Genomic DNA, 25,452 nt, shown 5'->3' on the forward strand with positions numbered 1-25,452 from the left:
TAAAAATACAATTAGGGTTTTGAGCCAGGCGTAATCTGTTCGGCTACAATTCCTCTCAAAGGCTATCCATCGCGCCTGCTGCACCCACATCATTTAGAAAGCATTAGCATCTCCTGTGCTGACATTTCACTCCGATATTACAGGAGTTACACGCAAACTGAAAGGAAAATATTAATAAAGTGCTCCTCTCCTTCATTCTCCCACTGAGAGCTTTGATTTCCAGAGTATGAAGCGAAATAACCAACATAACAACATCCTCCACTTCTAAGGGACAGTGCCAGACTCATTCAGTTGCTATTGGTTATAGAGAGTAGGACATGAGGGAGCTATTTCAGATCACGGCTTATTTGTTCTGGCTGCATTGGACATCCCTTTAGTGGAGCTTTAGAGCTCTGTAGACAGAAAAGTTTGGGTAGGAGCTGGAAGAGGGTTTGATGAAGTAACCTCCTCCTTTCTTCTCCTTGCCATTTCCCAAGAAGGGTATTTAAAAGCGAAGCACCCAAGCCCTTGTCCTCCTCACTTGTGAGATGGGCAGAAGAGGCTGTATCTCCCCCCCCCTCCCCAAGCTGCCAATTCCCTTTGCATTCCCAGATACCCCCAGGGGATGTGCCACTGCATAAATGCCCTCTTCCATCCCCAAAGCGCGTGGATAGAAACGTGCCGCCGCTGGGGTACGTTTACAGAACGCACAGCAGCCTTTTCTTGTCCAAGATCACTTTTATTTCCCTTGTTTCATTAACTTCAGTGTCTGTTTGGTCTCGCACATCCACGCTGACAGGGAATTCGCACCTCCTGGGTGAAGCCACCAGCTCTGCCGTGCCCCCGACCAGCAAACGCATCCCTCTGCCACAGAGTTGGATTCAGGATGAGGGGAACAAGGAGATGTGCTCCCTCTCCTCCACCTCTCCTCAAGCTGCTTTGTACAGCTGCCTTGGACCATCTATGTTTCCCTCCTGTGGTGGACCAGAAACCCTGGGCTCTGTGCTTCTCGCCAGCCCTCCAGGAGCTGTAGGTTATCTTTCCTCCGACTCTTCCCATGACACAACCTATTCCTCGTAGGAAAAACCTCTTCTGATGCTATCGGGACTATCCGCAGCCTTGGAACTGCTCCCTGCTGCCCCACTGAAAACCTTGGTCCACCTATAAAGGTCCTCACGCCACCGCCATGGCTGGAAGCCCCTCTCTGTCTCCAGCCCCCCCAAAAGCCCCTTTCCTCCTTGGGGCCTTGCACCTCTCTACGGAGACAGAGCTCTATGGCTCTATATATTCGGACTAACTAATCTCTCTCTCCCCCCAGTTACAGATTAGGACGTAAGGGTGAGTTTTGGCTCTCTGCATATGGGCTTTGCTGCGTTTCATACAACCACCCCCCTCCCACAGTTTAGTGCTCTGCATGGCTGAGAACATTGGTCCTGGTACCCCCCCGCCCCGCGCGTACTGAGCCCGCCCGATGGCTTTCAGCATCTGTAGGCACTGCTGCCGGTTGGTTGTCTTGAGGAAAAGAAAAAGGAAAACCATATACTGGTCTGCTATAAATTCCACAATACAATCCTTAGTTCCAAAGATATAGTTTCCATATAGTTTATAAACATTATAAGACATACATATGGATAGCTGAGGGGAAGAGGGGGGAGCCTGTGCATCTGTTGGGTCTGGGTTTCTTTTCAGGTGTGTGAACAGGGGTTACAAAAAGACGCACCTCCTGCAGGTACCTCATTCCTTTAAGTGTTGGCTTTGTCGGGGTTGGTTCTTTGTTTCCTTCCACCTCGAATCAGTCTTTCCTTTGGTTGTTGGCTACTCCAAGCCCAGCAGGCAAAGCCCTGTTCTGCTGTAATGCCTGAGATATTCAGGGGGTTGAGATTGTCTTCTAAGAGCTTCCCAGCCAACTTTGGCCTCTGGGTTTGGAGCCAAAAAGGGCTAAACCATGGGAGAACCAATGTCTTTATTACATCGGTATCCGTGTCCTTGCACTTGCTTTCAGAGAAACAATGTAGGCTTAATCGGTGATCGTCTTTACAGCAGTTATGTTCCTGTCAGTAATCGGAGGGGCCGTTCCAGCACGAACAGGATCTCACAAGAGCACGGGTACAGTCCATGTGTCCGGTTGTTGTCACCGACCAATTGGCTACCGTCCCTGTTATCTGCTCTCTTGCAAGGTTGGCTTTGTTGTTTGTTGTTGTGGGTGCTCGGTTAGGCTGTTTGTGACAAGGTGTGATAATGCCTTTTAATCCGCTCCCGCTGCGTTCGGCACAAGTCCGCGTTGGCAGCCCTTCCGGGGCACGGAGAGAGACCATCAGAAGCCGAGACAACGTTCTTCCCTTCGCCAGGCCAACGCTAGCCACGTACAAAAAAAGAAGAAGAAAAGAAACTCTGGTCCTTTGTAGATGGGTGGCAGTGCGGGCTCGCGCCGCGCTTCAGCGGATGACGGCCGCTACCACCGCCATAAAGACCAGGAGCGATGCCCTGAGCCCCGAGCAACCGGCTGCCTGCTGCACGCCGCTGGGCGGGCGGATGGGCGTCCGCCGGGTGCACTTACCCTTGCGTTTCGTGGGCAGCGTGGGCATCGCCCCGAAGCTGTATTTGTGCTGATAGTCAGGCACGTAGTCTGGAACCTCCTGCCCGTTTTTCCGCGGTCCCAAGGAGCCCGGTTTGGAGGTTCGGTTACGGCTTTTGTGGCTGGTGCAGTTCTTGCCGGGTTTGCGATAGCCCGGCCGGGAGCCGGGGGGGACGGCGGGCTGGCTGCTGTGCAAACTGTTCTCAGCCCCTCTCTCCTTGCCTTTCTCCTTGGAGGAGTGGTGAGGGTGATGGGTTTTGGAGGCTCCTCTGTCTGCTGTGGAGAAAGTGTGTGTTTTGATCTGATGGAGCGACTCGGACCCTGAACAGTTCCTAAAGTCTTCTGCTCTTAGCACCTTGAGGTCCTTGCCGTGCATCTGCTCAGGGGACTCGCAGATGACGCTGGAGCTGGAGCCTCTGAACCTGTGCAGCCATTCCCAGAGCGAACGGGCTTTGCAGTCGCAGCTCCATGGGTTCCCGTTCAGCCTGAGGAACTCCAAGGCCCCCAGGTGGGCCAAGCAGTCCCCGTGCAGCTCTGAGAGGCTGTTATTGAACAAGAAAAGGGTGGTCAATCTTCGGAGGTCATGAAAAGCCCGCCTGTGAATCCACTGCAGCTGATTTTGATGGATGAGCAGCCGGTCCAGGTTTATTAGTCCCCTGAATGTGTTCTGATGGAGGCTCCAGAGCTTGTTTCCATGGAGAAAAAGATGGCTGAGGTTAACCAAGTCAACAAAAATATCATCCTGAAGGAACTCGATGTGGTTGTCTTGCAGGTAAAGGTATTGCAGGTTGTGGAGGCCACCGAATATCCCGCTGGGGAGGGAGCTCAGCCCGCACTTGTACAGATACAAGGCATGGAGTTTCACCAGCCCTTGGAAAGTGTCTGCAGCTAAAGCCCTTAAGTAGCGGTTATCCCCCAGGTCCAGCTCTTCCAGGTTGACGAACCCATCGAAGGTGTTGGGGTCGATGAAGGTGATGTTGTTGGAGTAGATCCAGAGGGTGACCATGGAGGGGCTGAAGTGGCCCCGCAGCAGCAAGGTGATCTGGTTGTTCTGGAGGAAGATCCTCTCGCTATCCTCAGGGATGCCCTCGGGGATGGTCACGAAGTTGTGAGCCTGGCAGCTGACGGTCATAGGGGACGGGTAGCACACGCAGTCAGTGGGGCAGCCCAAGGCGCTGGGCACCTTCAGCCCCAGCAGCACCAGCAGCAGCTCTGCAAACCCCCCTGTGCAGAGAGAGGGGAGAGCGGCGTCAGCGGGGACCCGGGAGCCTCCCACCCACCCATCGCCTTCCATGGGGACTATTCCGGGTGAGAAACACTCCCTATTAACTCAGCCCTCCTCTCCGCTCATGAGGTACCCACGCTGCCGCGATGAGTGGTGGCTTAAACGTGATGTAGGGAGTAATCCCTGCCTGCACCAGGCACGTGGTTGTGCTCCCAGCCTGAAACAGGCAGGAGGAACCTTCCCAGGGAGAATCCACAAGGAGCAAAGCCCCCTCCTTGCCTGCAGGCAGGCAGCACAGTGAAGGGAACGCCATGGTGCAAAGGTGTGAGAGCAAACAGAGGAGATGCCAACCCTCGTAGGTGCCCATCCCTCCTGTGATGCATCCCTTTAATCACCCGCGCTTCCATATCAGAGAGGAAAAGGCACAGAGCTTTAGCAATTCCCAGCAAACCACCCGAAATTCCAGTGCTCAGCACAGACCCATCCCCACCACCTCTTTTCACTACCATTGTCAGACACCGCCTTCACCCACCCCGAAACCCAAGGGGTTTACAAGGAAACGCGTTGTCAGCAGTTGGTGGGAAAGGCTGAGCCGAAACCTCCGCTTGGGAGCGGGCTGCTCAAGACACGTTTCCAAAGGGATGACCTGTGGCAAAGCATATTGCATCCTACAGCCTTAGAGGACCGTGGCTTTCTCGCTGCAGAGAAGAAGGCAGCAATCATCCCCTCCCTCCGCTCAGCTCTCAGAGTGCTGGTTACACCACCCCATCCCCGTCTCGCTCCCACTCCTCGCACCAGGCTTGCTTTCAGGCTATTCCTTCTGCGCCCGGTGGCTTTCCAGACTCGTGGCACCAGACCTGTCATTTTTCATTCAGATTTTCCTCCTAGATCCAGCTTCCCCCCCGCCCCTTCTCACACACAGAATTTGCTTGTGTCTAATGAATTCTGCCTCTGGACTTCTTACAGGGGAAGGGAGTAACACGGGAGCAACGCACAGCTGCCGGTGTCATCCTGCCCACGAGTCCTGCTCAGCTTGTAAGAACGTGAAAAACAAGAGTGGAAGTGAAGTTCATCTCTAATTACTCCACGCCGTCATCACCAGCGAGTCCATGAGCCTGGACCCCTTGGGCTTGTTCAGTCCCTCTTTCGAGTGCCTGCAGCTGAACGCAAGTGGGAGGCAAAACCCTCTCACTGCTCCCTTATTAATTGTGTTTGAAGGATAACTCTGTGGTTACCCTTGCCTTTTGCCTGGCATGGAGATCTATTGCCATTTAGTTAACAGCAGGTGACACGTCCATCTGGACTCATCCTTTCAAGGCAAAGTTGTGTCGTTTTTAGATAAACAGGGTTATTCAGACCCTCCATAAATCACCAGTAAGAGGCAGTCATCACTGACTGCGCTGTGAATAGGAAAATAATAGCATCACTAGCCAAAGCGTTGGCCCAAGCCTTGGCTGCGATGAGAAGAGGGAGCCTTCCTCCAGGCACTGCCCTTCGGAAACAAAGCATTGGCCACGGGGATTGATGTCTCATCCCTGTGTCGCTGCCGGCAAGGGGCTGTAAGTCACCAACTCACGACAACTCCTACGGCTGCGTAGGAAAAGGAACGCTCTCCAAGTCACCACCGTAGCGTTTTGGCTCTGCTATCGTGCCTTTGCGATGGCAGAGGGGCTGTGGTGGTGGGAGCATCATTGCCAGCGCTGACTACCGAGCGGTCCCTGCCAAAACGGGAGCCCTCGCTGTGACTCGTGCGAGCACAGCCTGGGGAACAGCCGTATCCTGAGGATATTGCGATATCCGAGTGCCAGATAAGGATGGTTAAGGGTAAAGCTACATTTGTAGATGTGTTCTGCTGGGTTTTTTTTAACCCATGGATGTGCTTCGCCAAGGTAGGACGGCTTCATGTTCCCCGTCTTACCCCGGTGACACCGAGGCACGAAGCCTTCTGTAGGTCTGATGTTTATTAGTAAGATCCTGCCAGGCACAAGTGCTGTGACGATCTCCCACATGCGGAGTCTGTTATTGCAAATACCAAATCACAAGGGTCTGAATCAATAAACCATCTCCCAGCTATAAGCAGCAGGTTGGAAGATTACATATTGCTTCCAAACAACAGTTTTATGCGCTCTTCCGTGACACGACAGTTGCCAGGCTAACGGGATTACTGACAGGAGGTGGAGCCGGCCAGGGATCTGGGAGCATACAGGATTTCATGTATAGGGATGGTGATGACAGGCGGCTGTTAGCAACGCGTGGCGATGGATGAAGGCAGCTTGGGTCTCCCTGGAGCACGGCCAAGGTAGAGGCTCCTGCCGAAAGGGAGCACGGTGGTTAACAGCTCCAGGCCCACAGGGATAACTCCAGAGGTAAAGGTCAGAGGGAAGTGAGTCCATCTCTTTAATTAACAGGTTTTGAGCTAATGGCTGGAGTTCCTATGGAGAGGGAGACGTGGTTGTGGGGATCATCTACGGTGCTGTTGGTTCTCAGCTTCCCAAGAGTACAATGGTAGGGAGAAAAGCCGGGGATGTCATTCTACCTATGTACTGAAGTTCAGTGGTAAGGAGAACTGGGAAACAGAAGGACGGGTGCTTGGAAAAATAACAGTTAGGTGGGCAGGGCTTGGAAAGAGGAACCATATGGACTCCCCAGTGCATGCACTCATGGCGCATGGTCTCATCAGGGATGTTTTCCCTCCAAGCCCATAAAGCCTGCTGCTTGCCTACTGTTGTGAGAAGCTGCTCCTGGGACTGGTAAATTTAGATCCAGAAAGGAGACTCCCAAGAAACAAAGAGGTCATGGAGCCGTGCAGCTGCTGAGGCTGGTGACACCAGCATTGCAATGGGCAGCAGCCGAGCCCCGCTGGGATGAGACAGGCAGGAGCGCTGGGGTCTCGCTGGGCTTCCCAGGCTGGAAGGAGCCTGGCTCCCCGGGGAGTTACAGCCTGTTGAACTTGTTATTCCTGATAGAGCCCTTTCAACTGCGCCTTGTCAAGGTTGCGAGGCAGATGGAGGGTCACCAGCGCCCGTGTCAGAGCTCGCCGGGGAGGGAGAGCTTCAAAAGCATGGAAAAACCCTACAGGATCCTGCTAGGGAAGTGAGTGAAAACAAAGCCCCGCTGCCACCGATAGAGCCAGCAAGGGGGATTTCATCTCCTGCCTTTCTCCCATAGACACTGCACTATCACCTCGGCTTCTTCTCGCCGCATCCTTCTGCTGCCTCCTGCTTTTGACTGAGGTTTCAGTGATTGGAATGAATTCGTCTGAGTGTCCAAACCATTTCCCATGCAGCATCTCTCTAATTGGGCATTAATTAGGCATCAGTTAATGAATGCTCAAAATAATTTATCTTTGGATGCGTCCAGTTTGCAGTCTTACTTTTAACAGCGTTAGACTCATTATTAGATTAACATCGTTATAAATGTTCTCCATTACCTGCTTGTTTCCATTGTCTTTGCCTTATTACTGAGAGTGAAAATCACTCCTCCTGCATGCATTATTGATGAGTAAGGACTTTCTATATGTAGCACGGGATTAATTGTTATACAGCGTAATGCATTTAGCGTGAAGCCTCAATTTGTGCAAGAGCTGAAAGCAGCCAGAAGAATGCAGACACCCGGAGCCAGCGCGCTCAGCCAGACACCAGAACATCTCCACCAGCCAAGACCAGGATCCTCCGGGCCAGTGCCAGCACAGGAAGAAACTTAAAGAAGGCAAAAAGAAGCTGGTTTGATACCCAAGATCAAGGGGGGGAAGAAGGTTCAAAGGGTTGGAGCACTTTGCTGCCATCGCAGCAGGGATGCTGGCCTCAGCTCAGCCCATTGCCAGGGCACCCAGGGTCCCTGTGCTGGCACTTTTCTTGCATTCGAAGCTTTATGACACTTTACTGTGTCTCCAAGTGAAGCAAAACCTTGGTTTATTTGGGAAGACGTGATGCCACTTGTTTTCATTGGAGCCTCAGGCTCGAGGGGAAGAACTAACAGGTTTTACTATGGCTTAGGAGGGATGCAGCTTCAGAGCTCCCCAAAAGGCAGCCCCACCACAAGCCCTTTCCACCCCATGCCCATTCCCTCTCTGTAAGCTGCTGCTCTCAGATGGATGCTTCCACCTCTCCACCCAGCCAAGTTTCTATGGGTCATGACCCGTCTAAATCTCCAGCAGGATCTGGTCTAGAGGATGGAGCAGGTTGCTTCTCTTCCAAATCTCTCCTAAACCGCCATCTGCTTTGGGAGAGACCTATCTTAGCTCATGTCTACATGCAACTTGACTGCCTGCTTACTGTGTCCATTACCGGTGCTGCTCAAGCTGTTAGATTTATAAGCTCTTTAGAGCAAAGCCCTCGTCTTCTGGTTGCTGATTTATGTATCTTTACTGCCATAAAACACTATGTATAGCTACTACATAATATAAATAATAATACTTAAGCAGAGCGAGCTACAAGTGGGGACAAAACATCTGTCTTCTGCCTTTCTGATAATCCCAGCTGCGAGCAGAAGTTTGCTCATCACTCACCCTCTTCTGAAGCCAAATTCACACCTGGTGTAACACCACCACCTCGCTGTCAATGAGGACCAGAGAGATGTTTCCTGTCCTATTCACACCCTGGAGCTAGCAAAGGATGGCTTCGGAATCCGAGTGAACTGGGGCAACCCCTGGGCAAAAGACACTTTGAAACTGGGAGCTAACTCAGGATGGGACCGAGAAAGAAACTACTGCTTAAGGAGAAAAAGCAGCCTCAAACGTTCACAATTCCATCTGCTGGGTGAAGGACGATGAAAGGCAAGGCCAGAGCAGTGGCAGCAACTGGGTGAGAGCCAAGAGCGGAACTTCAGATCTGGGACAGTGCGACAAAGCGGTGTCAGACCCGTGCTTAGGAGCTGCAGGGGGGATTTTTTCCCTCTTCCCTCTCTTCTCTTGCCACACAGAGGATAAAACAAACCAGCCCATCCTGCCTGTCACCAGGACAATTCCCCAGCGAGCAGCAGCAAAAAGCCCCTTAAGGTGCTGCCCCGTGGTCCTGCGGTGATCACAGCAGGAGCATCCTCAGCGCGTTTGCTCCCTGCATCCCGGCGGGGACATGGGACAGGGCTCTCATCTTGCCCGAGCTGCCTGTCAGCTGTCGAGTGGCAGCCACCCATCCACCTTCATCATGTTTTAATCCTTTTCTCTCTTCCCCCCCCTTCGCAAACGGTGTCATAAATAACTGACAGATCCCAGCTGTTTGGAGTTATGGTTTCTGATAGAGTGACAGCTGCTCCCAATCCCCCAGTCATCACCCCGGCAGTTCTGGAACGTTTCAGCAACATAAAAATCATTGGAGATCATTCCGGTTTTGCATAATTTGGTTAGGCAAGCTGTGATTTAATGGCAATTATGACCTCCGAGGCAGAAGATGAGCTTGGAGGCTACCGGCTTCACACAACTTTAGCTCCGGGTGCAGCGGCAGGGATGTTCCAGGGAGAAGGTACTACAAGCAAAAAAAAAAACCCCATCTCCAGCTGCTGGAAATTGCCTTCCTTCACTGGCAAATGAAAAGAGTGTTCCCAGAGGAAGAAGCATGCAAGGAAATTTAGAACCAATATTGCTAAGGAAAGCTTCGGGAAGAGGTTGGTGCTAAAAGATGCATAAGGAGGTACCTTTTAAGGCTTTAAACTGAGGAGTGCTGGAGCCCCTACAAACCCTTCTTGTGTCAGTGGTATCTCATGTGTTAACTGGTAAAAACCTCCTCTTGGTCGCCCTGATCCTCACTTTGGTAGCCCCAACATAGCAAATCCTCCTCACACAACCGCAGTGGGAGGGCCGGCCAGCGCTGGGAATGGGCCGTGCCCTTTGCAGGCATTGGCCACTGCTCTTCCCTCTTACAGGGTTTCTCTTGCTCCTGGGTGCTTCTCATCCATTCTGGAGCCCCCAGTTTGCATTTCTGCATCAGTAAAGGACGGAGCTCCAGCTCCATCCAAACCCTTGGTCAGCCAAGCTGCACCAGGAGGGCAGTTAAGGATGGAGAACCATGCAATGAGAACATCATGGTGCTTCTGGCTGGGGGCTTCAAGAGGAGCAGCATGATGCTTAGCAGCAGCAGATTTTGTTTGGAGCTGAGAAGGTCCAGTTCTCCCCCTCCACCCTTGGTGTCCACCAATTTGGAGTCAGGGCAGAGACCTGGGGTGAGCAGCACCCCAAAACCACATCCTTTTGGGCGTCAGGAGTGTGGTTTACATTTGCTGACCCATTCTCTAGAGCTTTTCACCTTCCTCCCCCAACGCTGAGGCCAAGGTCACCTGGAAGTTTCTGGATGGTGGTCATTAACTCCGATTGCAGTTTGAAACCAGACCATAAATTTCATAGTGTAATAATGTAAAAATCGATAGCTCTGTTTGAAACAATAGCTTTGTCTTCCATTTCAGCCAGCTCTGATATCTCCCCATGGACCACGTCCCTCTGAATCACACACACACACACACACACACACACACACACAGAGGAGCTATGGGTGGTGGGGCTCCTGCTCTCCTGCCAGGTGCCCGGCCCCTCTGTCATTACAGATTCAATTAGTTAATCTATTTCTCTCTTGCAGTTAAACTCCAGGATGATTTAAAAGGGAAGAATAAGGAGGAAGCCTTTTATGCTCCGTCTCTTTGACATCCCGTCCGATGCAGCATCCCTGAGGCTTTCAGTGCATGGAATGGCCAAGCCCCTGCTGCCCATCGCTACAGGCAGCACAGCCAAAGCCCAAAACGCTGCTGGAAAGAGGCAGCACCCACTCACATAAGCAAGAAAAGAATCAAAGTCCGCTCTTTTCCAGCTCTGGCTCTTTGGATGAGCAGGGTCTGGCTTCCTTTGCTTCCTTATTTTATATTGTTTGCTGTAGCACTGACTCGAAATATACATCGAGAGGCAGGATTGTCTTTCACATGTTGGTGGATGTGTGATCCTCAAAAACAAATTAGTACCGATTCACTTCTATATAGAGTGCAGCCATCAGGGAATCACTCCTGAATTCACAGCGAAGGAAAGTAATAATGCTTCCAGCGTGCTAATCCTCTCCGAGAGCAGCCCCTGAACTCTCTCCTGGTGCTGGAGGCACCACTGGAAATTACAATTGTGCTGCAAAAATAATAGATAAATACAGAAATTGGCAGGGTTTGTGCTGGTCCAGAGGATTTGTACCCTAATGTGGAACTCCCTGTTTAATTAGCACTTCTCTCTGTGTCTGCATCTCCTCCTCCTGCTGCTTCAGCTAACGGAAAAGGAGGGGGGCGGAAAAAGGAGGTCAGTGGTGGAAGTGGCTTTGGGATTGGAAACTCGGCTATGGAAACTTGTTTCATTTAAAAGCTTGTTTCAGGACTAACTACGCAGAAACGGAGGGAGTGGGGAGTGTGTTTTCCCTGCGTAATCTGCTCTGCTTAACCCCGGTTTGCAGCACGCTTTCCGCTGCAGTGATGCCCTTGGAGTACAGCTGCAGTCGGATGCTGCTGGTCCTACGGATGCAGGCACAGGGCACAAACACAGTGCCACGGTGCAGAGCCTAAAAGCTGGTGTTTGGGAGACTAGATCAGAGGCTGGGCTGCTGCTTGCATGGGGTTGAAGGCAGATCAATAGGACAGGATAGGACAGGACAGAATAGAAGGGTATAGAATAGAATATTTCCATTGGAACGGACTTACACCCATCATCTGGTCCAGGGGCTTGCTATTAAGGGCACTGCCTAAATGCCTCTAAAGGCCTTGGGGCATCGACTGCCTCTCAAGGAAGCCTCTTCAGGGTTTAACCAACCCCTCAGTAAAGAAATGCTTCCTAAAATCCAGTATAAACCTCCCCTGGTGCAGCTTTTAACCATTCCCTCCCGTCCTATCCCTGGATACCAGAGAGAAGGGGTTGCCTTCTTCTCCCAAGTCTCCTTTCCCTGCTGCCGGAGGGTTTATCATGCCCCTGTGTCTCATCCCATTGCACATGATGGACCAGTGTCTCAAAAGCCACTGGGACCTTCCCAGCACAGTGGCCCACTGGAGGGGAATGGCTCATCCCTGTTTACACATGGTCCTTGGGTCCTACTGCTACTGGAGGTGTCAATGGGCACAGGGATGCTCCCGCTCCTCTGGGAGAGGACTGCACAGCCCATGGGCACCCTGAGCATGGCGTGCATGGATACTGCAGGATTTCAGGCATGGCCAAGGGCTTCAGCTCCTGGTGCTGCCATCCTGACCCCCAGCAGGCACCAAGCATCCTCTGCTGGTCCCCAGCACAGGATGGGGCTCCAGCAGCTTCCAGCAAAGCCAGGATGGGAATTGGCAAAGGATAGGGAGATCCTGAGGTCCTCCCAAAGGGACTGATAATTCCAATTGCCCCGGAGGAGAGAGAAATGCAGGAGGATGACTTGAGCTTAGTGGATTGTCTGAGGCTCTCAGGGGATCATCAGATACTTCCACTCCCTTTTTGTCCTGAGGTGACAAGTTTCCCTTCCCATTCACAGAAATGCAAAGCAGTTCATTCACAGTAGGAATAAGAATGGGGCGTCCTTTGTAAGTGAAACCCTCCAGAGGTGCTCCACAGCAAAACAAGCGCAGATGAAATGACAAAACCCACCCCAGACGAGCACCAGCCAGATCCCTATCGAAGGCTGAACAAGCGATAGGAGATTCACCAGCTCATTTCCCCTCCAGCGGCTGGCTGGGACCTACGGGGGGGTTCCTTTAGGATCAGAAATGCAGCCAGAATGGAGCACGTGTGAGATGGAAGAGCAAAGTGACAGCTGCCCGGGTGCACGCTCGGCTGCCCTGTCACCCAGCCCGCATCCACAGGAGATGCTAAGACCGGAGGCTGCGGGAAGCCAGGGATGCGCTGGATGGACCTGTACCTGGATGGAGCAGGTATTGGCCTGGAAGAGGGAGGCAAAGGGCCTTTCTGCAGTGGTTTTTATGCTAGCACGGCTAATAGGAAGAGCATTAGCTCTATAAACGTGTAATCCTGCTGAGGTCCTGACCCCAGCAGTGTCCTGTGCCACCGAGATCCACAAGCCAATTACGTACCGTGCCGCGTGGGCTCCCTTTCATCCCTTTTCAGCCCTTTTTGCATTCCTGATTTATTGGATGTCCTTGTGTTCAGTGGAGAAGAGGGCAAATTGGAGCCTGTCATCTCCCTTCTTCCCCATTCAGCGGCACATCATCCTGCCTGCAGCAGGGGGGAAGGAGGTTGATGTGCAGGCATCAAAGCCACTGCCTCTGTCACATTTTCTTCTCCTCCCCAAAATATAAAGGAGGAAAAAAAAAGAAAGGGGATGGCGTCATTTGGAGCCTCAGGCCTCAATCCCACATCCAAACCGGGTAGCAGCACCTTCCCCAGCCCCTTGGTCTCCCTCACAAGGTGGGTGCGTGGCGCAATGAGCCCTCCAAGTGACCATCCCTGTGGGTCAGCAGCCACGCGAGCATCGCAGGCAGCAGCAGAAGCCCAACCCTATGGGAGCCGTGTGCTGGCACGCTGTGGCTGCCTCTCACAGACCTCTCCTGTGCTTTGCACTCAACTTTGTACCCAAAAAGCCCAGTGCTAAAAGCAGAGCCCTGCGAATAGCTGCGCTCTGCTGCTCCTCTGCCCGGCGTATGGAGCCGACCTGCGCCTTGCACGGCGCCCTTAGGAGGTTTAATGACCCGGCAGGGGGATGCCGTGTGCCCAGCTGGATGTGGGGCACTGCTGTGATCCCTCCGTGGCTCTCGGGATGCTGCAAGGGGTCACCGCTCACTGAGCATCAACGCTTTGCCAAGGCCCCGAAACCTGTGCGCTTGGATGCTGGGGATGAATGTGCAGCGATGAGCGTGGCCAGCACACGGCGCATTGCTAATGGCCTGCTTTGTCTAGCTCCGGCGCTGGCATCTCATCCCAAAATATCCCTCCCCGTGCATCCCCCTGGGAGGGGACTTGGTGGAGATGCTGCACATCCCCCAGCACCACGCAAATGCATTAAGAGCCTCGTAAAAATAGCTTTGTGAAGAGGATGCGTTGCCATCGCCGGTGGCTGCGCCTTGAATGCAGCAAGGCCAAGTAATTATGGGATGGGGGCTGCAAGGTCTCGGCAGTCTCATTTCTATTAATTATAGCCCATGCACGAGCCACGCGCAGCGGGGAGACAGGGAGATGGGAAATCAATGGGGAGGGAATGGGAGATGCTGGGAGATGGTGGTGCCGATCCGGCCGCAGCCTGGACGCAATGGGGAGGTACACACAGGGGGAAGCAACAGGCTGGGCTGTATGGATTGACAGGGGTGTTTTACCTTGGCATCCTCGTGCTCAAATGCATGGTTTGCAAAGTTAAAGCAAATTATAAACAGCAGAAATTGGGGTCTATTTTAGGGAGAGAAAAAGAAAAGGAAGATTTTGGCAGAAGGATAAAGGAAGGCAACCGAGATGCTCATTAAAACCGAGGGGCTCTGTTTCCCTATCCAAGTGGCCATGTCTTCTCTGGAGGCTCCCAGATGCTTTGAAATACCTTGTCAGACAAAGCCTTTCATCCTACCCAATTCTGGCTAAACTCATGGACCCACAGATTTGCACTGGAAAAGGGAAAGAGGGAGCAACTCTGTTCTGACTTTTCACTTCCCATCTGATCGCTGTTGATACAGTTTATTCCTATGACAGCATCTGCTGCTTTCATGGGGTTTTCATTCTGAAGTACAACTCGTCTTCCTTAGTCCCATTTTTGGGCCTTTCATCATTTGAGTCACAACATAAAAGGCATTTAAGCAATCCTGCTCGGAAACCAGGCTGGGGGAGAGGAGTGAAGCAGGGAGACATCATGTATACCCAGCCCTCCTCCAGCACGAGATGGGGTATCCCAGTGTGTCACAGCCTCAACGTGCTTCCCCCATGCTGTCTGCTAAGAATGGCAGCGATGGGGACATCGTGTTGCCATTTTAAGGTGATGCTGTGAAATCCAGATGTGGTTTTTAGGCATGGCTTCATGCAGAGCCCTGCATCCCGCATCTCTGCTGGGGCAACATCTCTCCTTGGCTACCAGCAACCCTCTGTGTGTTCCCAGGGGATCAATGCCTTCTTCATCAGCCGAAGCTCTTGTTCAACAGCTAATTGCCAGGCTGTGGAGCGCATCTCCTTGTGCCCCCATGCCCTGGGGGCTCTTCCACCCCTTGCTAACACACACAGCTCACCATAGCCTCTTCTCTGCCCTGGTATCTACCGAGCTCCCGGAGGCATCAGGGAGTTCACAGCCACCCACTGAGTCCTACTGGAGTCTAATAATAGAGCCCTGGTGTCGCACCAGCCCAGAGCTGGAGCAGCCACGTCTGGCAGGGAGAGGCCACCGCTGGCTGCCTCCGCCTGCCCGTGCTGCTGCCTGCTCAGCTGGAAGAGAAGCCACCGGAGCCGCAGAACAGGCAGCATCCACCCCACCACGCTCCCAGCTTGACGCTGGCGTGAGCATCCTCAGCGCTCAGTGGCCGGTCCCCCTCCTGCTTTGATTCCCCTGCTGTGATTTTCGCTCCAATAAGTGCTGAGCTTCTGCCAGCCTCCGACAAGCTTCCTCTGGGGCTCTTACAAAGAAACCCCTGCCACATCTTCCTGTGCTGTTGCTCTCCCAGCGAGGGCACAGAGCAGCCCCTGCGTGCTGCAGGCGTTGCCGGCGCCTGAGCATCCTCAAACGACATCCTTCATCCTCTCGCCCTTTATCCCATCCCTCATCCCCCAGCTCCCAGGAAAGCCAGCACAGCTGGGAACCGTGCTGGCACTTACTGGAATAACCTTTCAGGTTTCATTTAGCACTCCTCACTTCCCACCCCACCTTCCCATCGTCAGCACTTTGTTAATTACAACTTTTAACTCCCTGCACGCAGGAAGCCCGAGAGCAGCCGCTGCCATAAGGGCTCCCTTTGCTTCCTATCTCTGCTCCGTCCCCAAATGAAGGACCAGCCTAACAAGGGGTTGTGCAGCACTGACTGCAGCCTGGTCCCGCTCCCAGCTCACCCCACGAGCTTCCCACTTAGGGAACAGAGCAGTCCATCCCGGCTGACCAAGAGTCCCAGGCACAATCCCTGCTGGGAGCATAAATCAGGGCACGGCTGGGCAGGGAGGAGGCAGGAGGTCCTGCCGGCTATCCGAGCGCGCTGTCTGCCTCAGCCTTATTCGATTACAGCTCTCTAGTTGAGCATCTGAGCGCGGCGCGGCGGGGACCGGCCCCGGGAGGGAGGTGGGTTACAGCTCCTAATTCAATCACGGAGCAGAGGCGATGGCGCAGCGGTGGGGGTGAAGAGCCATCGCTGTCCATGCAGAGAGCGGCTTCCAAAGCTCCTAGATGCGTTTCCTCATCCATTGGGAATGGTTTCAGGCCTCTGCTAAGAGCTAGGGGTGGGATGAAGCTGCAGTCCCAGGTCTGGTCCAGCCCTGCTGTTGGTAGAGGGGAGCAGAGCATCGGTGCCAATGCGTGTGTTTGCACTGATGAAGACCACTCGCACTAAGGGTGGGATGCTCCTGGCCCTGCCAACGCACAGCTTCCAGCACGAAGAGGAAACGGGCCAAGGAGCCATTGTTTCAGGATGGGTCTGAGGGGGTTTTTACAGAAGTCCAGCCAAAAAGATGAAGTTCCATTTCCCATCTGACACCGTGAACCAGCGAGCGTGACTAAAACTTGGGGGGGGGGGGGTGTTGCACAGCGTTTCTGCTGTGCTCAGGGGTTCAGGTGATGCTCATGGCAGTGAACCTTCCCCAGCTACCCAGGGAGATGAGGACAGAGGGACACAATCAGGTGAGAAAGAAGGAGGAGGGAGCTGGGAAGGCGGCTGCTTCCCCTGCAAGCATTTGCAAGGTCAACAACTAAAAGTGGGGCAGAGCAAGGATCTGGCTCCGGCAAAGGGGCTGGACCACAGCAGGATGCTCGGCTGGAGGAAGATGAACACCCAGCTCCCACACCAGCACTAAATTACCCAGCTGAGGGCTAAGGGAGACACAGAGACAAGGTCGTGGTCCCGCTGGAGCTCCGGCTGGGCCGGCTCCTGCCTCTGCGGTAGCAAATTCAATCGCGGCGAATAACAGAGTGGAACAAAACCCTGCAATGCAATCAAACCTCCTGGTGTCTTGTTCACCTGGGGCTTGTGCAGGAGGCAGCGCGGCCTCTGCGGGTAACCCAGCAAGGGGAAGGGAGGCTTTGGAATGGACTTTGGGGTGTTTTCCATGGTCACCCCGCTGCCAGCCAGGCTCCTTGGGGCCAGCAGTGGGACTGCCGGGTTTCCCAGCGAGGGGGAGATGCTGCTTCCTTAAGAAGCAGGGAGGTGAAATCCAATTGTGCAGCATCCACAGCTGCCATTAACCTGTCTGTGTACTCCTGTGGCTGCCCATTCCTCTCCTCCTGACAGCCGGGGTGCCCCGCGCACGCTGGGGGCTGTGTTTCTGCCGGATGAACCGGGCCACCGGTGCTTCTCCGGCGCTGTGCTCTGCTGCCAAAGTGGAGAGCTGGCTAACTATCCCCTGCGGGGCCACGGCGTGGGTTACCAGGGCTGGAGAAATGGTGGCAGGGCACGGTTGATGGCTACAGCGGGAGCAAATCTCAGCTCCAAACTGGGGGACAGGAAAGGAAACGGGTCCTCAAAGAATAGTTAGCATAAAGGGGAGGTTGAGATGAGATATTAGGCAGAAGCTCTTCCCTGTGAGGGTGCTGAGGCGCTGGCACAGGATGCCCAGAGAAGCTGTGGCTGCCCCATCCCTGGCAGTGTTCAAGGCCAGGTTGGACACAGGGGCTTGGAGCAAGCTGCTCTAGTGGAAGGGGTCCCTGCCCGTGGGGGAACTGGATGAGCTTTAAGGTCCCTTCGACCCAACCCGTTCCATGATGCCACGATCCCATGATGGGGTTTATAGCACCATCTCCATCCAGCACAGCCCATGGGACGCGGCAGGGCTCTAAACTCTCACTTTTGCTGCCAGATTTGGAATCACAGGCAGGTTTATGCCAGGATAAATGTGTTGCTGGAGGCGGCGGGGTGGGCATTAGAGCGTTCCGGACCGCAGGCCATTCAACCCCACGCTCACTCTGGCCCATGGAGAGAGGCTGAAAGCAAGCTAATGGAGCGGGCAGGGGAAGGGGAGGCAGAGGGGAGGTGGGGAGCGAGGCGGGAGGGCGCTTCCAGCCGCAGCAGCCACCTTCTCCTCTCTGCATCCCAGCTCCATTTGCAGATTTATTAAACCGGGAGCCAATTCCAACACAATTCCTTTCAAGCCGCTCCACCTCGCAGGTGTGCGGGGTTTGGCGGAGATAAAGAAAACCATTACGGAGAGACAGCAACCTTCAAAGCCCACCTCGCGGACCTGGGAGGAATAAAAACACTAGCCCGTGCAAATGTGCAATTAAGTCTCAGAATGCTCCTGCTCCGTGCACAGCTCCGTCCCTGCAGAGAGCGGGCCTCGAAGGCAATTTCCCCGCAGCCTGCTCGGCATTCACTCCAAAATGCCTTTTAAACACAACACGTGAATTGGTTTTCCCCCCCTTCTCTTTGCTTCCTTCCTCCTCCCTCTTTGCGCTTGCTCCATCGCGCTCAGATGGATGCAGGCAGGTGTGGAGGGGGTGAGGTTCACCCTGATTTGGGGGGTCCCATCTGCATGGGGCATGGCTCTGTCCCGTCCCCTGGTCATGGCAGATCCATGAGCCAGGAATCTCCAGAGCTTATCCAAGGAGAGCTGTTTTATCCAGGGGATGTTTTACCGACTATTCCCAACCGCTGGAACTTCGCATCCCTTATTCATGGGTCACTCTCTGCTTGGTGGTTAATTAAAAATGCGTAATTAACCTGTGGAACGCACTGCCACAAGGTACCGGGAAGGCCAGGAGCTTAGCGGGATTCAAGGGAGGATTATGCATTTAAATGGATAATGGGAACATCTGCTGGTACATTAACAGGGATCAAGGGGAATTAGGGAGAAGAGCCCGGCTCTTTGCAGGATGCGGGAGGGCATCCCCAGGGCTGGGCCCTGACCTCAGCGGGGACACCAGCACATGCTGGGGGAGCCAGGTTTTGGGCCTAAGTGGGTATCCCCAGGGATGAGGCAGTGATGGTGCTGTCACTGGCAATGGGATGGTCACTTCACCATCAACTCCCTGCCAGCAGCCACCTCTTGGACACCCCAAGGACACCCTGATAGCTCAGCCACAGCATCCTGAAAAGCCCAGGGGAGCATCCATCGGCTGCAGCACCTCCTGCGGATGACACCACGCTTGCATACAAGCAGAAGGGCTTTGCGCTGCTCTGCTACTGCTATTGGTGAGCTCCAAAGTTACAGCACACAACCGAGAAGCCAAGGGAAGTGCAGGAGATGCAAAACCAAGCCTTGGCCATGCTGGCCATGCAGCATAGCCCAGCTCCAGAGTGTGCAGCCCATGCAAAGGGGGAGTTGCTGGAGCTCTGCAGCCTCCAGACAGCACATTGCTCCCAGGGCACAGATGCTTCTGCCTGCTGCATCATGCCCATCCCCACTGGTCCACAGACACCTGCCACCATCCCCTCTTGCACAGACCACTCTCTGCTTCATTTTCATCCACCAGCCGCAGAAGTCTCCTTAGGCAAGCCAGCAACTGCAGAGCAAACTCCAGTTGATGGCAGGATTATTACATCCCTGTCAGCAAACCCCTCTAGGTTCAAGTGGCGGCTCTTTTGCATCGTAAATCGGATGCTCCAGCATAAGAATGGTTTAGGTTGGAAGGGAGCTTAAAGCTCATCCAGTTCCAACCCCCTGCCATGGGCAGGGACACCTTCCACTAGCACTAAGTGACAGCTGGAGAAGGCCTGGGGGACCATGATGTTTTGGGGTGCAGAAGCATTGAGGACCCTCAGCAATGTCCCTGAGACCTGGGGGTGGCATCCTCAGCCCTTCATCCAGCAGCATGACCCGGCACAACTCTGGCTTTGCAGCAGCTCGCAGCAAGAAGAGCATCATCCCATACCTGGGGGCGATGCTGGAACCCAGAGGATGCTCAATGACACCCAGGATGCTCCCACTCCCCCTACACATCATTTTGGAGCTGTCCCCACGGATGCAGCAAGCTGGAGCACCCGGAGGCACCCCTTCCATCCTCACTGCCCACCCTACGGGATTGAGGTGGCTGCAGCACGTCGTGCTCAGCCTGCCGAGCGCGGAGGGGACCTGCCGGGCCGGGGTTAATCTCGTTGTCACACTTTGCCTCCCTTCTTGCTGCCTCGGCTCGCTTTGACCCGCTGTGAAATTGTGGCCAACAGCACTGAATATTTTAAGAGCAGCAATGCAGTGGTGGCCGCACGGAGGAGCAGCAAGGCAGGCCGGGAGCTGGGCTGGGCCCTTGTTTTCTTCTCTCCCCCCCCCCCCTTTCCTCTTTCCCTGCCACCACCAACCCATTAGCACAGTTCAGGGAAACCTAAAAAATTCAGAAGACACTGAAATATGCAGCATTTTGCTCTCTCTGGAAATGACGCGCTTCGCTTCCCAGATGCTCCCGAGGAGGAGGCTGTAAATAAGCAGCTCCACGGCACGGGGGCTTGCTGCAGAGCTCCCATCGACAGCCTGCTCCCCATCCTTGCTCCGTGCTCATGGGTGCTAACACCCGTCCTTCCTGGTGTGATGGGGAGGTACCGGCCCTCTGTGTCCTCGTGAGCTGCTCTTTGCCCCTTACCCCTATAGGATATAGGGGGTATCTCCTTGCTGCATCCCTCCTCCCTTGGGTCAGGAGGGCAGCTGGACGCCGGTGCCGCAGGACCGGATGCAAACACCTCTCCTCAGCACTTCTGCTATCTGGGGCACAGCAGAGCAGCAGCAGCAGCAGCAAGGAATTAGAACAAAAAAAAAAAAAAAAAAGGAAAAGAAAAAAAAAGAAAAAAAAAAAAAGCCCTATTTGCATAAACCTCCCCAAAAGAGGAGCAGGAGCCTGATTGTGGAGAGCGGGTTCGGCTGCGAGCATCCCATGGGGACCACTGGAGCTGCTAGCAATAGTAAGGAGTAAAGGAGCATCGTCTGGACCAGGGGATGCTTTGCCACTGGGTGCCTGCACGTCCCCAGGGTGCTGCCCCAGGGCTTGACACCCCATCCAGGAGTGACACTGGGACACTTGTGCATTCAGGTCTTCAGAGGGCAGATTAATCGCCGTGCGCCGGCTCTGTCACACGCGGGGTTATATATTCCTGTTGGAATTTACAAGTAGTTCTGTCGGAGAAATAAACAACCGGAGATAAAAATTACATTGTCACCGTGCAGGTGTGATCAATGGAAGAGACAAGTCCTCGGAATGCCGGCGAGGAGCCACGGGGATAACGTGGCCAGGAGGTGCCAAAGGGGCTCGGAGAAAGACCCGACCCCAGCTTGTTGTGTGCCCATGCCAAAGGGAAAGGTGGGGATGGCCACTCAAGCCATTCCCAAAGGGGGGAGATGCTGGAGAAAACAACGCTGGGATGGGTGATGAGGACCTGCAAAGCAGCCACGGGAAGGATGCCTGGGGCAGAGCGGTCGGCAGCAAAAGGGGCTGCATCCCGCAGGTCAGCACCCTCTTTGGAGCCCCCAGCCCTCCTCTCCATCGTGTTTCCAAGGTCAGCGATGGGCAGAAGTCAAAGGCAGGCAACCACAACCCCTAGGGACCGAGCTGCAAGGAGGATTAATGCCCTTTGCAGAAGGCCTCTTGGCTTTAGTTTCTCCTTCATCCTTCTCTGCTTCCCATGGCTGCATTGGCTTTGTCACGGAGCACATCACTTGACGGGGTCACTGCCGCTCCCTGGGGAGGGACAGACATTGCCTCCTTCACAGCTTCAATCTGCACTTGCACTGCAAAAAGCACCACATGGATCCTCTTCCCGAGGAGCCAGGACCTTGGAGATGTCAAAACCAGCTGTGGGCTCCAATGCCGGTGCCTCGCTCCAGGCTATCAGCCCGGCAGCCGGTCCCACAACTGCCTTCAGTCTATTAATAAACCCAGAGCAGCTGCTGGAGCCTCTGCCGAGCCGGTCCTCGGGATTTATCCACATTACTCTGCCTTATCAGCCATGCTTTTCACAAGCACTTAAATTCAGGAGGAAAAGGGAAAAGTGAAATCAGATAGAAACGCAGGTCTGTTTGCTGTTTTCTCCAATGAAATGGTTCTGGGTAAACAGCAGACGCCTTTGATGAAATCCCAGCAGGCTTAAACAATAAAGCTGGTTACAAACTCAATCTGGCGCAGATATCAGATCTGAAATTGTTGGGAAAAAAAAACACCCAAAAACCCAGGAAAACATGTCAACATTTTCTAATGCTGCTGCAAAACTTCCTCAGCACCTTGCCACCAGCCTCTGCCTCTGCTGATGCAGGACCCGCGCCGCTGCGGGCCTCCTTCCCATGGGGAGTCCTGCTTCTGCACCCTCCTGTATCCCCTGAGCTGCAGGAGGATGCTCGGTGTCACCTTGGGGACGTGAGATGGACCTTTCCCCACACCGGGCTCGGGTTGTTTTCCAGCTGTAAACCCAGTTGCCATCCTCAGGCACAGCCTGGCTGGAGCATCACGGTACTGGAGGTCTGGCAGGGTTGGGTGTTCCTCTTGTTCCATCCCAGGGATAGCATTCAGCACTGGGCTTATCCACCAAGGACAATTGGCTTTTCCATGGAAAAACAGTTTGCAAAGCACTGTGGTGGCGGAGAAGAGCATCCCAGTGCTTCTCTTGAGTTTTGCATCCGGTGTGCCACGTCTGCATCCCAGGGCAGGATGAGGCTGTGTGGTGATGCATGGATCCATCCCATGGAATGCCTGGCTGGGACACGGCTCAGCCCAAATCCTAAACCCATGGCACAGGCTGGTGGGCACAACAAGGACTTGCCCGGCCGTGCTGGGGCAATAGGTGATGTGGCAGCTCCTGTTGATGAGTGTTGGAACAACAGGGACCATCCAAGCTCGGAAAACACATGGAGCCAGAGCGCAATGAGGCAGGTCCCACATTGGCATTGTTGGGGCTGGCACCAGCACTTCCCAAACAGTGTCTCCAGGGGACACCAGGGATGCAGGACCCCATTGAGGACCAAGGCAAAAGGGGAAGAGGTTGATGATGAGGACGAGAAGGAGGCAGCAAGTCTGGTCACACCATGAGGGAGGACAGTGTCTTGGCACAGGTTACGGAGCCAGTGCCAGCTCTGGGGGTGTCTGGAGTCCCACACCTCCATCCATAAGGGAGCTGCTCCCTTACTGTGGGAACAGAACTCCAGCTTTCCACGTTGGATCCATCCCTACACACCCCCCTGCGGAAGCCCCCAGCCTGTAGCTGATACCCAACACAGCTCATGTCCTGTGCGGCAGCAGGACAAGGGATGCCTGTGCTGGAGCAGCAGAGCCCTCATCCCTCCTGGCAGCCAGAGAGGACAAAGGGGATACGGGAGAGGAAAAGCAGGGCAGGAGGAGGAAGAGGAAGAGGAAGGCAGCAGGCCCGGGGGGGGGGGGGGGGGGGGCATAAGGGACCAAGCCCGAGCTCCGGTGGAGCACACGTGGTGGACCTGACCCCTCTGCGGAGGTTGCCTTCGCCATCGATCCCTGCTGCACTCAGGCTCATTAGGGCTTGGGAGCTGCTGCGAGCGGCTGCTGGAGGAGACAGAAGGGGGGGGGGAGCGCTCGCCGTGGCTCCCTGGATCCTATTAAATATTTACTTTGTTTTGTTTTGTTTTTTCCCAGCTCCATTGATCTGAGATGGGGCTTGGGGGGGGGGGGAGGCGCTCGGATGCTGGGAGGGAAGAGCAGAGACAACGGCTGGGATGCAAAACGGGGCCAAGACCCTGCCAGGGCGCTCGCACTGTCCCCACGAGCACCTTGTGCTTGTCCCTGCTCCCCCCACATCCTTTCATCCCCCTCCAGCACTGGGATCACCCCAGGGCAGGGAGGCTGTAGCGATGCAGCTCCGCCGCTCCCCATCCCACACCAACCCCATCCCAAGGGATGCAGGACGAAGGGATGCCCGACGCGATGGGAGCACATCGCAGGGGGTGTTCCCATACCCAGGGCTGGGATGTGCCCCCTGCAGCCAGGCTGGGCCCCGAGTGTGGCCACGGAGCCGGCGCTGCTTCTATTTTGAGAGGAGCTCTACTGGAAAAGGAACAAAAGCCAAGGGAAGCTATAAATAGCCTCCTCCTTCACACCAGCGCCTCCTCCACCCCAGCATCCCCCGGCCGGGGAGGGGGGGGGGGGGTGTCCCGCAGCATCCCTGCCATCAACCTCCCCCCCATCATTCTCCAGCCAACATCCCCATCTGAAACCCAGGGGGAATTAAAGCACACCGAGGACTATCTGCCGCCGAAGCAGAACTGCCTGGGAACAACGGCTTTGCCAAGTTGCCCGCTGGTTCCTTGCGGGATTTGCCACTGCCCATCCAGGCTCTGCACCCTTCGGGACGGACCCAGCTCCCGGAGGATGCTCCTGTCACCCCAGCGCATCCCTCCCTGGCCCCGGCTGCGAGTGGTGGGGAGCAGGGAGAGCCGAGCGGCTCGGGCAGACCTACTTTCAAGGCTTTAATCCTTTTTGCTTAAAGGATCTTTTCTTTCTCCCCCCCCCCTCCCTTCCTCCCTTTCTCCCTTTCTTTTTTTCCTCCCTTTCCACATGGCAAAGATGGGGTCTGATCAGAGGAGAGACGCAGGGAGCTGACAAGCGGCAGCGTACGGAGAGAAAGGAGAAAGAAATACATATTTATTACCCTCAATTATTAAGAAACAGATAGCAGCAGATCTTAGGCCCTGGCAGAGGCACTGCGGAGCCGTTTGGATGAGGACTATTTTGTTTTTTAAATTCCATTGAAATTATAATGCGCCGGGCTTGTTAGCACAAACACCCCGGCACATCCCCGCTGAGGGGGCTCATCCCGGCCCCGCTCCCGCTGCGCTGCCCAGAGGGTGGCTGTATCCCGCATGTGGGATTTGCAGCTCGGGAGGGCAGGAGCAGCCTTTGCCTTCCTTTGCCTTCACACTTTGGGGATCAGAGGGGCTCTGCACTACGCAACTGCATCCCCGTGCCCATTGATGCCCGGTTCGGGGAAGGTCTTGTGGATGATGGAGCTCACCACGGGCTTGTCACAGGGATGTTCTCCATGCTCAAGGATGGGCTTTGCACCCCTGGAGTGGCACCATAAGCATCCACGGCCACGGGAGCGGGGTTTCCCTGAGCAAACCAGTGCAAACACAGCTGGGAAGGGAAAAAGAAGCAATTCCCAAGTGCAGCACAGGGGCTGGCAGAGCCGCTGGCACCTCCCCTCCGCTTGCAGGGCTGTCTCTGTGAGGAGCCCTGCCAGCGCAGCAGCCCAAATCCCTCCTGCTGCTGCTGCTCCCCGGTAAACAACGGCTGCAGCCTCCCCGTGTGAGGGTGATGTTGGGACATGGGGTGCACATGGAGCATCCCTGATGCCGTCCGGCTCCGGTGCCGCGCTCTCCCCACGGCCAGGTACCACCGGGATGTGATGGACCACCACGGACATCCAGCCTGCCGTGCCATCACCTCGCCAGGGCCCAAACCTGCCGTTCCATCCTGCTGGCCGTGAGCTGGGAAGAGACTCTGGAAGTGTCACAGAGCTACCAGGCATCACAAAAAGCTGCTCACCAAAGCCAGGCTGACTCCAAGCTGCCGTGCCGGCTCCAAGCTGCTGTGCCAGCACCGCCAGGAAGCAAGCAGCCGGCGGGCACATGTGCTGTTAAAGAGGAAAAGGAGCTTTCTGCACCAAATGGAGCATTTTCTGCTTA

At 54.7% G+C, this 25,452-nt stretch overlaps 1 protein-coding gene across 1 annotated transcript in view; it reads right to left on the reverse strand.

Annotated features, from left to right (window-relative positions):
- Nucleotides 1-667: 667 nt before the first annotated feature.
- The window catches only part of RTN4RL1 (reticulon 4 receptor like 1), a 28,905-nt gene continuing 4,120 nt past the window's right edge, over nt 668-25,452 (reverse strand). Inside the window, exon 2 of the mRNA XM_061470033.1 lies at nt 668-3,778. Within this exon, the coding sequence (XP_061326017.1) occupies nt 2,415-3,778 (1,364 nt within the window). The 3' untranslated portion in view covers nt 668-2,414. The remainder of the gene's footprint in view (nt 3,779-25,452) is intronic.

Source organism: Pezoporus flaviventris, unplaced genomic scaffold, assembly GCF_033815535.1.
Source record: "Pezoporus flaviventris isolate CSIRO_AGI_PZ_B2104156 unplaced genomic scaffold, CSIRO_AGI_Pfla_v1 ptg000063l, whole genome shotgun sequence".
Classification (NCBI taxonomy): Eukaryota; Metazoa; Chordata; class Aves; order Psittaciformes; family Psittacidae; genus Pezoporus; species Pezoporus flaviventris.